Genomic DNA, 14719 nt, shown 5'->3' on the forward strand with positions numbered 1-14719 from the left:
GGATGAACGTATTGTCTCAACATTGGGGACAAGACTAGATAATCTTATTGTTGTTGCAAACATGTATGAAATCATAGCACCTGACAATTTGGATGAGTCAGAAGCCAGCAACTTCAAGGAGAATTTGGATCTATATCCAAATACAATTTCTTTGGATATGCCACGATTAACAATCATATTAGACTTGAATGGCCTGTTATTAAGTCGTTGCCTATTCAAGTCTCCAATACATCCGTCTATTATGCATGGCAAAAATAGTTATATGGTTGTTCAACCTGGGTGCATAGAATTTCTTAAAATCTTGCTACAAAGATTTAATGTAGGTATCTGGTCAACTGCGATGGAGTACAACATACTTGATATGGTAGGAAAGCTGCAAAATTATGCAAATGAGAGCCTCCCTTTCTTTGTTATATGGTCTCAGCAAGGATGCTACACTTATAGTAAGACGAGGATAAATAGGCCTGACAAGGTTGGTGTTGAGGCAATGTTCAAACCCCTAGCAAAAATCTCAGAGGCATTTGGATGTGATGCTAGAAGGACAATCCTTGTTGATGACTCCCCATACAAGGCTTGCATTAGCCCTCCATCAAATTGCATATTCCCTTTAACATTTGATGTACAAGACAAGGATGATAATATTCTACTGACAGAGTTGATGCCATACTTACTACAACTTGATGAAACTAAAGATGTGTGCAGCATGATTGAGACAAATCGGTATGGACAATTACCTGTGATGGAGGGGCATAAGGATTTCAACCTTGTCCAGAAAGTAATTGATGAATGGAGGGAGGAAAATCATGCATGGTCAAGAATGGAATATAAAACAAGAAATATTCCTTTTGCAGATCAACTAAGAGAGAGGGATATAGGTGGTAATACAGAACCAAAGGGTGTACACCCTAGGGCAACCCATGGTGGTGATGGCCAGGTGCCTAAACTCAATGCATCCCAAATAAGACTTTTAAGGAATGCTCTGCAACTCTCTAGCGTGAATGCTATGCAAGTTTCTCAATTAGCTATAGACCTAGGGTACAAAGGTCGCTATATCAAGAAATACATTGCTAAGGGCTACATAAACCGACTACAGAATGCATATTTTTCATGAAGGTACATATGTCAAAGTGTTTTTTGATTTTATCTCAAGTCTATATAACTGTTGTTGCAGCTAATTGAATTTGTCTTTTGTGATGTAGATAGATATACGTTCAAATCAAGCTTGAGTAGATACATACCAGAACGAGATCCATTTGGACCACCAAAGTTACCTGTCCCTATCAACGAAGTGTTCTAGATAAAAAATGTGGCTTTCGAGGTGCATGAGTCAACCATTACAGGTGCTGGCTTGGGCTTGTTTGTGCATGGCTCCATCAAGAGAGGGACTACTATTCTCCATTATGGAGGTGACAAGTACTCCTATGAAGACTGGAAGGAATTATGTAGAGTTCATCCAAGGCTAAAGAAGTACTCTATCCAAGAGGACCCTACTGTCCCTATGAAGGATATGGTGCATATTGTTGGTGATGTTCAATATGGCAATGTGGCAGGATTTATTAATAGCAATAGAAATACCAATGTAAAGCCAAATGTTTGTTATGTATTTTCCCCTAATGTTCCACCTTGGTATGACCCCATGATGAACATAGATATTGCAAAATATGGTCACATTTGTATTGAATCCATAGATGATATACATGCAGGAGAGGAGCTATTTGCAGACTATGAGTTTTGAATAACAACATTGTATTTCTTTATACAATCATTACTTATGGGAATTACTACTTTCTTGCCAACTATGTAAATTGGTGCGTAATTGTTGTGTGTGAATAATATGCAAACATGTTCATAACTACATTCATAATGTATTTTGAAGGAGTGTCTCTCATGCCATTCTTTCGGGTGCCATTCTCTTTGGGGCTAGAAATTGAGAGTTTCTTTGGAATCATGATTTATTTTAGGGATTTCAATGGTGCATCAACAAGTTGTATGTTTTCATCCTAAAGTGTACTTTTTTACTTTGCAATGAGTAATCAACATGACATGTAAATTTATCGTTTTACAATAATGCTAGTCAGTCTAAACATAAAAAATGCACAATAAATGATTGTCATTGCCACCTAAATTACATCAAATGCTTGTCATTGCCCATTGATTTTCCATCAACTATGTATCTTGCATTCATTCTCCTCAACTACATATCTTGATTTCCCATCAACTACATATCTTACTAAGTTAAAGAGCCTGTGCATTTTCATTGCAATACTCATGGTTATTAATTACACTCTACATTTTTTAAATGGTGTTTTGGAGATTTTCAAATGAGAATGCTCACAACAAAAGCGAGTCTCAATATCAATGGAAATTCCAAAGACTCGCTATTATGAAGGTGTTTTTGAACATCACTATGGCTCATGAGATGAATCTAACTCAAATGGGTTTCAAAGTTTATTATTTTGTTGATGATAACATAGTTTAGACAATGATATTCTATTTATTATTTGAGAATGTAGTTGATATTTCACACTTCATGAATGGCTATCTAGTCTATTTTCACATATTTCTCCTATTTTTTCATTGAGGGGAGCTACAATTTCTTCCAAAACTGGCATTCTGGGAATTGTGTTTTTCCCGAATTATCTAATACGGTCTTCTCTCCTTTATCCCCACTTTTTCTCTCTTTTTTTCTCCTCTCTTTTCCTCTCTTTTTCTCTCTTTCTTCCCTCTCTTTTCTTCTCCTTTCTCCTCTCTTTCCTTCTCTCTTTTTCTCTCTTTTATCCTCACCTTTTCTCTCTTTTTCCTTCTCTCTTTTATCATCTCTTTCCTTCTCTTTTCATGGTAATTTTCCTCTCTTATCTCCTCTCTTTTTCTCTCTTTTTTTCCTCTCTTTTCCTCTCCTTTCTCCTCTCTTTCTTTCTCTCTTTTTCTCTCTTTTATCCTCATGTTTTCTGATTAATCATTCATGATATATGCCATGGTGATATCTCTATAATATGCCTTCTAAGAAAAATAAAAGTGGAATTAATCCAAATAGCTTGAGTCCAATGACAAGACATGGACATCAAATTAAAGATAAGCTTTTCAGTTTCTAATGGCCTACCCTTTAAAATTATTGCTATCCCTATTTCAATTATTTTTTTCTTGGTTTTCCATCATGACCTATTTCTTTCTTCTTTTATTTGTAATTGTTTTTGAATTTTAATCAAACTAATCACTATCTTGTTTGTTTTGATTGTCTTAATGTCCAACCCATCTCTATTAATATTTGTTTTTATTCTCTTATTGTCTAACCCATCTCTATCTGTATCAATGTTACTAGCATACATATATTCTTCTTCTTCAATCTAATTTTACACCTATGGTGTGAGCTACTATCTATAGTTTCCTCCTAGAAGTTTGATTGATTTATGATTATGATGCACAAGACTATTGGATTCTTCTATCATGCACTTCTCCTTGAAGACATTATTGTCCTCATCTTCAAATTCAAGTTCTCCATCCACACATCTTCTCCATCAACATTTTATTTTCTCCACCTCTATCTCATGCTCCTTCGTCTTGGTAATAAAAGATATTACAGAGAAAATTGGGTCGTTGCACGATCGTGTGTAGCCAATCGCGAAACTATTTTTGGAATCATTTAGTAAAAGTACGTTGTTGAAAAAGAATACACAAATATGGAGAGGTGCATGGATATGAGACAACAATAGGAAAAATTTGTAGAGAAGGAGTAGCCTACCAAATAGGATTCAAAGGATACCCACCTATAAAAGTAGATTGATGAAGAAGAATATGTGTATGATGATGCTTGCAATAATGGAGATAAAGAGAATTAGTTGGGATCAAGACAAGAAAGAAAAAGAAGATGTTGGCTCATGAATAAGTCACGAAGAAGGTGCTTGGACAAAGAAAAAAGAGATGAAAATCAAGTTACGCATGCTCATTGTCGTTCTTTTTTCCCAATAATTCCAACGAAACCAATCGCCATCTTCTTTTCCATTCTTGCTCTTCATGAGTCACCATAGGTTGAGATAGAGATGTACGCGTAGGGATAGCCTTTCAAATACTATCTTTCTTTTTCAAACGAATCCAAGTCCTTGTCCATGTCCATGTCCATCTCTGTGAAACCGTGAGAAACCACGGGCTATATTGCAAGGTGAAATTAGAGTACTTACATTAATGTTAATCAAAGACCGTCCCTCCTCACTTCATCATCTTCGAACTTTGCTCCCTCAACTGCCTCCCTCTCTACACATCCTTGGCCTCACGTTAATCTTCGTCTCTCCCATTACAGTCGTCATCCATGGAACCTTCGGAGCCATATGTCAGGATTCATCCCTCCCTCTATCAAGCTTCTCCGATAGTAAAGATCAGTGGCGTGAGTAGTGAGCTCATGCCTCTTTAATATTTCCTCCTAGTACAGTTACCTGGACACCTTCCTTTGCACTGTCACGCTTCAACTCAAAGCGAATGAATTATTGGAAATTAACCATCAGTCTATTTCTAGTCGGCAAACTCTCATCACTAATATACGGTATATTGAAATGTTAATGCGTATGTTAACGGTGGGCCTACGGTATTACAAATTACGTCCTCGTCTGCTCACTTGTAATCTTCTTCGGTAGTTTGGTAAGCTTTGCAAATGCAGGGAGTAACATTTCAATGCTCTCGGGTTAGAACAACTATGTAAAAGACTATTCAATCATAATACAATCAGTCGTTACATATCTCTGTGTGTGTGCAATCTCTATCTTCTTCCATTTTCTACAAGGCCTTACTAGACTTGTCGCAACTCTCTTGGGATTACTCTGCCCTATCCATTAGCTTTGGATATACCTAGTAGCTTATATGTCTTTTGTAAACTTGGAGGCATTGGAATATTATCATTGTAACTCAGGATCAAAAGTTTCTATTTTGTCTCAACAGATTCTAGTGGTTTGTTACAGGTTTGTAGTCAATATCAGCTGATAACGGCTCTCGCAATAAACTCAATTTTTTCAAGCCTTGCATTGTGTTTCTTGCTTGCTTCGACTTCTATACACACCTTCTATAAATAAAAGGTCTCATTCCTTGACTCAGAGTGCCAAGTAACCTGAAGGCAATTTCATAATTTAGATGTGCATAGTAGAATAATGCCGAACTGCGAGGGCAACATATTCGTTCACAACATCAATGTCCTCTTTTACTAATGAGCCGCTTTTGACTCTCGAGGTTTTGAGTCTCGGACCTTTATTTCAAGCTCTGGCCCTTTCCGTGACACTACAGATGTAAGTTGTAACTAGTCTCTCTCTCTCTCTCTACGCTCCAGCGTCCTTCGCAGATTCATAGGTAGCCTCCAGAGTTGAGAGATTTCGCAGAGTCACATCTATGACCAGGCGCCTCGTCGATTGTCTTTTTGTTGTTATTTATTTTGTTTTAATTAATTGCATTATTAATTTCTTTAGTCCCTCTTAATGCTATTAATTTAAGCTATTTAATTTACTACTCTCTTGAGTCCTAAATTAATGCAGCATGACTCATGTTTAGGTATAGGCAGCGGTTTCGTGAGGAAATCTACCCACATCAGCTCCATTGGTGTATGTTCCAATGTGAGCTTCTTTTCTTCGATCATCTCTCAGATGAAATGGTACTTTCAGGTCCACATGCTTTGTTTTCTCTGAGTGCTTTGGGTTACTTGCGAGGCATATGCAAGAGAGGTTGTCACAATATAAATGAAGTGATAGCTTCAAAAATAGCTGGAGTTCTTCGAGCAGCATCTGAATCCACAATCCTTCTTTTGTAGCTAATGCTACTACCATGAACTCTGCTTTGACAAATGATAGTGTTACTGAGGTCTGCTTCTTTGCTTGCCATGTGACTGCACCACCTGTAATCACAAAAGTAAAACTAGCAGTAGAACGTTGTGTATCTATTCCCCCCCCCCAATTAGGGAGGTGAGTTGACAAGGAGTGTTGTGGTGAGAGTATTATATACCAAGGTTGCGTGTGAACCTTAGGTAATTTAATATCTATAATAATGCTTTCCAATGTTTGTAGCTAGAGTTGTGCATAAAGCGAGAGAAAATTAATGCTGTGACAAATGTCAAGGCATGTGCCAGTGACTAAATAACGCATTTTGCCTATTAGTTGTCCATATGGAAATTATTGCATGAATTTCTTTTCACTTTCTAAAGATGGACAATCAGTTATAGATAGTTTAGAAGTGACCGATTGTGGTGTGGGTGCCGGTTTGATATGTGTGAGACCAAATTGATGAAGGATTTCATCAATAAATTTGGTTTGATGTATATGGAGGGTGCCTTGTGAACGATTACGAAGAACTTGTATGCCTAAAAAATAAGTGAGTGGGCCTAGATCAGTGATGGAAAATGTAGATGCTAATTCTTGTTTTGCATGTGCAATTACAGTGCTATTAGATCCTATTGGTGGTATGTCATCGACATATAATGCAACGATAAGAAATGTATTAGATACATATCATATGTTAATGTTAGGTTTAGTTAGGAGTCGAGAATACTCGGATTGAAGCATGAAGTTGTTAAACGCTGGAACCATAACCGTGGAGATTGCTTCAAACAATAGACTGATCGATGTAGTCGGCAGACATAGTTGGGGTGATCAACGTCAACGAAAGAAGGCGGTTGCTCCATATAAAGTTCTTCTAGAAGATTACCATGAAGCAAGGCGGTTTGGACATCGAGATGATGTATTTCGAGATCCAAAGCAGTGGTGAGGGCAAGTAGGACATGAAAGGAAGCCATTCGTAACACTGGAGAGAAGGTCTCATGACAGTCAATGCCTGAGATCTGACTAAACTCGCGTGCTATGAGGTGAGCCTTATAGTGTCCAATGGATCCGTCGAGTCGAAGCTTGCGATGAAGGATCCATTTGCAGCTGATAAGATGTCGGTCAAGGGGCAGGGGTACAAGGGACCATGTCTAATTGTTCCTATGGAATATTAGAGAAAATGAAGATCTAATGTCAGCATTAATGAATTAAATTATTGTGTAATATTTAAAAGTTTATAGGGATCACAATGACTGGCCATGATGCCACTAGTTTTTTGTAATCTAGTCTCCAACCATTTTAAAATTCTAGGATTTATCCTAGAAGGTCATTTTACACTTATACCTTTATTTGATAAATTAAAAGTTCTTTATCCTTTTCGTTGTGAAGGGTATCCTGATATTACCTTTTCTTTTTAAGATTCTATCTTCCAAGCCCTTTATTTGAACTATAGAAATCACCAAGGTCTTATAGGCTCAAAAATTAGGCTTGAATGACAGCTAGCAATTGCCTCAAATCTTGTGTAGTTGAAAGGGGAGGCCACCTTCCTAGACAAAGTTGCCTACCCACTATCCACCATCAAAGAGCATTCCCATTCATCACTAACTGAGGATGAATGCTCAATCGATTCTCATCTTTGTATACGTTCCCCTATATTTGGGTATAGAAGAAGACCCTATGTATCAAGCCTAATTTTTTACCCATTTAGTGTTGGTTGCTAACTATGAATTGTGGCTAACATATTCATTCATTTCGTGGTACATGCATTTGGTTTATCTTCATTTTGGGCTACATGAAGGCAGAACACCCTTTTCAAATAGGCCAATGAAGCATTCATGCAAGGGAATATGCAAGCTAATAGTGGACACTTGTAATGGACGAATGAATTCAAGTAAAGAAAAATGGGAAGGCAATTTCTCAAGACCAATGTATTGATGTGCTCTTTGTATTACTTGTAATTTTTTCTTAGGGCAGTACAAATACCTTTTAGTTACACTCAATGCACCCATTCATCACGATAGTAGCATGAGAATATCCTTCCTCCCTCTCATCTTCTCTCAGGAAGGGTCACCCATCATATGTAACCCTATCATGTTCCTATCATGTGAGTTCAACAGATGGGCTTTAACTAATTCGATTATTATAGATTTGTATATACATAAGGAATTAAATTAATAACCAAATGTTAATAGACAAAAGGTGTTTTATATTTAAAAAGTTTCAAAAGCAGTTAACATACAACATGGACATTTGGATATAGTGGTTTATGTCAAGGGACTAAATTTCACTAGCTCTTACCATAGATATTGACCATAGTTTTGGATCATTCTTTGTCCTTTTACTAGGTGGATGCTTATGAGATGATGGAAAATTTATTACTTTCTACTACTCAAGTATAACAAGGGTCCTTTTGCATAAGTGGGAGAACTTTTTCGCACGCTAACTATGCCTCACTACTAACTTCTATTATCATATGTGTACTGACTATCTTGGAGTTAGCACAATAATAGTAATTTATCTTTGCAAGCTGTGGCACCCTTTTTAAGGGCATCGGCCATTCTAGAAAATTGGAAAAAAAGTTAAGTCCCTCTATAGAAGGTCAATTTTTAAAATTTTCCATTCTCAAAGAAATGCACAAAAAAAAAGCCTTTTTGGAGAAGCGCAACTGTTTTGGGAAAATTTTGTAATATTAATATTAAATTTTCTACTTTTTGTTAGTATGATTAATAATACTTAGATGACATAATTCTAGAAAACATGGAAATCCTAAAGTGTAAGTCAATAGTGACCCATTGATGTCTAATGTCTAAGGATGGAGCATATCTAGACTCTACTATCTACTATCCAAGTTACATCTAGCTAGCTTCAAATTGCTATTGAATACAATGTTTGTAAATTGCAAATTTGTAATTCAAAATTTAAACTTGCACAATGTAGAATTTTGCTATAAAAACTTAGAAGTTTCAAATTGCAATTAGAATTATGGATTTGCAATAACCAATTTGATGATTCTGACTGGCTTGTTCTTAATTTTGACAATCCAATTGATTGGCTGCTTAAAGTAGATACTCTAAAGGTAGTGTGAACTCCATTAAGGCTACATAAAAGAGATCTTAGATCTATTGTATCTGACCTTGTAGACTAAGAAATTGAAAAAATAATAATTTAGGTGAAAATCAAAGATAGCTACACTATCAAATTGGGAATGATAATACTCTAAGATATCAACAGAACAATTGCAAGGAAAAATGCAAGGCTATCTTAATGAAGACCATTAAATAACACACCTAAGACAATTATGGGTTAAGTAAAAATATAGTTATTGATTTTGGAGACATTGACACTCAACCCCTTTTTGGCCTATCAAACAACCTATGCAATGGGTGTGGTTTTTGCATAGATGATGGATTTCCTTTGTATTTGGTCAAGATGACCATAATAGGTGTGCACAACGTTCCAAAACTAAAATTCAAGGGATTAGTTGTAGAGGTAGGATCATGGGGGGGGACAATTAATGTAAGAATAAGTGAAGATATTGAAGGAAATGGTGGTGGTGGCGGATTGTAGAAAAAAAGTGTCTAGAAGATTTCCTATCCCTCAGTGTGAGTATATAGAGGGGAGGGGGGCATACGTACTTGGATGGAGAGAGAGAGAGAGGGCTAGGCTTGATTCATCAAGGTGCGCCAAGTCATATCGTCAAGATCACCACCATCCTCAAGTGTGAGGGAAGATTGGGGAAGGCAGAGAAGGGGGGAGGGAGGCCATGACCCAGCAGAGAGGTGGTGTTACGCTATGACCAGAGGCGTAGGAAATCATGGGAGCACAAGAGGGTGGAAGAGGTGAGGAGTAGGCAAGTTGGCCAAAATATGTGTGGCACACTATTTGCTCCTCAGGTTGTGTGGTCGAGTGGTTGTGAGGTCCCCCTCTCTTGCCTCCCTCTGTCCTCACCAAAAAGATTCACAAGAATTTTCTTCCAAAAACCCGAAATTCGATCCAATTGATCTAAGATCAAATTCATGTGTAGTTTGATAGTTATAGATTTTTGAACTATAATAGCAAGTAATAGTTAATGAGATGACTAGTGCTTTAAATCTGGAGTTGTGGAAGAGCTTATTGTTTAAGGTTGATTTCTCTTCAATCCAAAGAGATGCCCTCCTATTCACCTCTCCTATTTGCCCTCCTATGCCAAACCTCTCTCAAGCAAGAAGGTTGATTCTAGTGATGCCCACTTCTTTCCTTCTTCCTTATGTTCATGATTGTGTGTTAGCTATGGAGATGATGGACATTATAGATCACCAACAACAACAACTCACCGAAATCGTGCTCAATCGATGCATCCTCGTTTTACTGATGCTCTTTTTGCAGTACAAAAAGTACAGTGCATCATGGTCATATGGATGACATTTTTGCGTGGAATGCATCGATTCAAAGAGAGTCACATATGATTGTGGATTCATATCTAACTTCACACAAGATAGTTGAGCAAGTGCTTCGGATACCAATCTTCTCTCCTTGTAGTTGGATTATTGTGGGACCATACGTGAAATATATGAAATTGATTTAAGACGATTTAGTATTTTCATTCTTGATGTAAAATGGTTTAGAACTATTCACAACGGTCCCCATGCTACAATGAGGAAAGACAGTAGTGGCTTCTTTACGATAGACTCCACCAAACTCTGGACCGATGAAAGTGATGCTTTTGTTCTTCCTGAGCATTGTCCGCAGGTGCATACTAATGATTTAATTGATCAAATTCTTTCATTTTTAAAGATCAATTGGTACATGTACTTAAGCATAAATTCATCTAATTGATGGCATTTGAAACCGATCTTCAATATAGGTGGTTTTTCATCTAGATCGTTCCGATCCAAGATGGTGGTACGTCATCCAAGTTGCACCATGAAGTAAACAATTTTTAGAAGATAGAGATGTGGATATGGAGATGCCACTACCAAATCCGGATCTAGTTGATCTAGATGTATATGGATCTAACAAAGAAGATGAAGATCACAATATGAGCCAAGAGGAAGATGCACATAATGACATCGTACGAGAGGAAAATGGAGATCATGATATTAAGGAAGAAGATGATGGTCAAGAATCGCCTGACTTTATTGAAGATGATCAAGTCTTCAGTGAACGTACAATGCCAGAGTACAATGACAATATAGGAGATCAACTCCGTATAGAATTGGAGATAGACTTGTTTGGCATGCAGGGCTTAGGCCATTGATGTAAATGCTCATGATTGATTCTTTTCATCTCAAACTTGGACATGAATATATGAGCTTCAAACTTGGTATACATGCTCTTGTATTTTTATTCTTTAAAAGGATCAAATATGTATTGAAAAAAAAAATTTTGTCATTGGGAAATACTCTCTTTAAAGGTCGGTATGGGGAAAAACACTCTCTATAAAACGTTGTTATAGGAAAGTGTCTCAGAGTTATTATATACCAACCTTTTACACTTTTGTAAAAGATTGGTATATACCGACCATTTACAAGTCTGGTAAATGTCTTTATATACCAACCTTTTTAAACCCATCGTACATATCAACGATTAGTGCACCACATGCACTAAACATCGGTACTTAACCATCGAAACAAGGACCGTGTGTGGTAATGTTCATTGTGCAAGGTATCATCATTCTTTTGGACATGAGTATTTCATCATCACTTTGGAGATGAGGAACATATTATGTAATCTTGGGGTCATTATATGTAAACCTTACAAATCATGTGCATTCAAGGCCTATTTTTTAAACCCCTTATCCCTAAATGTTGTATTATTAAAGGATGCCCTTTTTCTATTTTTCTATAAACCCCTTTATAAGCATACTACTGTAAAAATAATTACAAATGTCCTTATGTTAAACTCGTGTATTTGTCACATTTTTTGTACTTGACTCCCTCAAGTATAGAATCCAGGGGCGAGGGGAGGGGGGGGGTCACTAAGCAACATGTAAGATAGCATGCACAATCAACAAAAGGGATTTTATAATGGAGTTACAAAAAATATACACACATAAGGGGGTTTTTAATTCAAAAAGGGAAAAAAAATTGTACATTAGGATACATTAGTTATCTAAAACTTTAGAGAAGGGGTGCATCCATAGGTAGGGGTTTCTTTAATACCCCCCCTGATCGCACATGCTATATGGGGTTTTACATAGTGGTGCCCTGAGGGTATATAATGTGTGCCTTAACTTCGAAAGGATCTCATCTTTGTAGCCTTTAAAGCTTCATCCCTGGATGTTGATATACATATCTTGGTTGATTATTATTCCCTTCACAAGATAAATTTTGAGTGTTCGTTTGCTCAAGCAAATCATCTTTACCCAATTGGTACAATATTTACCTCTAAAATATTCATGCATCATTGGTCTCAACACTAGATTTTCCTACACATCTCTGGCGTGAATGATTATAGGGCATCCCAATTTCCAACATCTGAGCTATCTAGATTCTAGTTACAAATTCCTTGGTTGATGAAATCCTACCATTTCTAGTTTCAATCATCCCCTTTTGTGACAATTGTGTCCTTGGAAAGCATAGTTGTACATCATTTAAGAGGCATGAAGCACGGCCTTCTCTCATTTTTCTAGTGTCTATCATCCCCTTTGATGACCACGTTGTCCTTGGAAATCATATTTGTACATCATGTAAGGGGCATGAAGTCTGACCTCCTTGCACTTTTGACATAGACATTTTTGGCCCAATGTAGAAAATGGTGCAACTTGTCTCTTAATTTTCATTGACGACTTTAGTATACATACCTATGTGTATTTTCTTCATCATAAACATCAAGTCTTTACCTTCTTCCAACAACCAATAGACTTGTGGAATGTCAAGATGATTTTGATTTGATAATGGTCATCACTATGCTTCAAGCATTTTGTCCATAACTTGAAACTCATGGAATAACCCACCAAGTCATTACACCTTATAATTTGAGTAGAATGGCATCATAAAATGGAAAATTTTAGGAAAATATTAATTGTTGTGGAAGGTTCACACTCCTTGAATTTTGGATCCTCCCTTCTGATGTGTGATGTGGTGGCAATGGCCACCTATCTTCAGAAAATCTCCAGTCACACTCCCATGCAACAGTATATGCCGCATGAACATGAGGATGACACATGCTCATCATCTACAAGTTTTTGGATGACAAGGTTTTGCCCAAATTTCATCAACCATGTGTTGCCAATTTGACTTGATGTCACAGCATTGTGTGCTCATTCATTATGGGCATCCACACAGCATCAAAGCCTCTAGCTTGTTTAATATAGGGATCCTCATGGTAGGAATGTTATCTTTTACACACAAAAAACATGGAATCTACATCTTAGTAATCTCCCAATCGATCCATTTGAGATTGATGATGTGGTCACCATGCCCAAGGATGAGATAATCACTCCTACCCCTTTGACTTTACTCTTGCTGCTACATGCCCATGAGTTTTAGTCGCCAATTTATGCTCACCCAAGGTGCCCCTCTTCCATGAGATATTGCCACCTATTAGACTACAAACCCATGTAGACTCACATGATGAGTGGCAACTGCTCGTTCTCTTACATGGCTACCTCCCCTCTCAAGTCAAACAATGACTTTGTACCATGAATTAGCAAAGCAACAATTCCGCTTGTGCACTGGATGGATTCGATTCAACTGAGTCCTCATCTCTGAAGTTGTCTTATTCTCGCATTGATTCCCATAAATAAAGTCTGATGGCTAAGATGATTCCTTTGTCTCCCTAGTGGATGGATCCGTTCAAACCTCACTGGTCTTCACCAACTGACATTATCTTACCTTCAAGAAAGAGCATGGCTTGGGTACTTGTTGATACACATCTTAGATAGAAGGTCATCAGATCTGTATCTTCTGCTCGTAGTTCTCCGTCTTTGCAACTGCAGAACTTCTCAGTTTCTATGCCTTCAACCTGCAGTTCTTGCACATCTTCTGGATTCCTTTACGTCTTATGTGCAGCGCCACGTGCCTTCTAGTCGACCGCACCTGGCAAACCGCTCCTGCACATCTGCAACACCCGAACGCCCCCTGGTTGCAGCTGCGTATTTGTGCATCGCGGACAGATCACGAATCGTGACTATTTTTTTGAATTCCTGCATCTTTGTGCGCATTTGTGCATCGCGGACAGATCGCAACTATTATCCTGGGTTCCTACGTCTTCTGTCGCACCTGCACGTTGCGAATAGATCGCGACAGACTTTTTGGGCTCCTGCAAAAGATCTCGCGTGTGGGGGTTAAAGGTCACTGTGCCTCTACCTTGGTTATGTACAATACTCAAACACATATATAAATGAATGAAAAAGAAGATTAGGGTGGTTCTGCACCCACCAAAACTTGTGTGGCTCTCTCTGTTTCTCTCTCTCCCTCTTTCGTTCTTGCTTCCATTGAGAGCACTCTCAACTGGTATCAGAGCCCGGGTGATCTAGCTGAGCGTGCATGAATGCTTGAAGCTTAGCAGCTCTGTGGGAAGAAGGAGAAGCTCTGTGGGAAGCTTTGTGGGTGACTTTACTTGCATCCGAGTGTGCATAGACTTGGAGGAACCTTTGGAAAAGTCACTTTGGTTTTGCGAAGTGGTTTTGAGATCCTGTTAAGCGTTTTCAAAGAAAAAGTCATTTTTTGAGCTTTTCCCTGTTCCGTTCGATGACAGAGACTCCATATTGACTTGTAGAGGCAACTATTGCTTGCTTTTGGTGTCCACTTCACTTCAGGAGCTTGGAAACACCTTCATTCTTGAATCTGGGATCATTTCATTGGATTTCTGACTCACTGTGTCAGTTCCTGCGTTTTTTGCCTGGGTGTTGGAACTCAAGTTTGGAGCAACCATTTGTAGATCTGTCAATTCTGGTGGACTCAGGAGGTTCTAAAACTTCTATGTTACTCATCATTCGCACTCCAGTGGAG

At 37.9% G+C, this 14719-nt stretch overlaps 1 protein-coding gene across 1 annotated transcript; it reads left to right on the forward strand.

Moving 5' to 3' along the window:
* The first annotated feature begins 262 nt into the window (after positions 1–262).
* On the forward strand, positions 263–13895 carry LOC147887437 (uncharacterized). Its single transcript, XM_087394313.1, has 2 exons — positions 263–775; positions 13683–13895. The coding sequence occupies exons 1-2, from the start codon at positions 263–265 to the stop codon at positions 13893–13895; spliced, it is 726 nt and encodes a 241-aa protein (XP_087250439.1).
* The last annotated feature ends 824 nt before the right edge of the window (positions 13896–14719 follow it).

The sequence above is a fragment of the Dipteris shenzhenensis genome, chromosome 23 (assembly GCF_047967505.1).
Source record: "Dipteris shenzhenensis isolate YYH24624 ecotype China chromosome 23, Dip_SZ_1.0, whole genome shotgun sequence".
NCBI classification, from domain to species: domain Eukaryota; kingdom Viridiplantae; phylum Streptophyta; class Polypodiopsida; order Gleicheniales; family Dipteridaceae; genus Dipteris; species Dipteris shenzhenensis.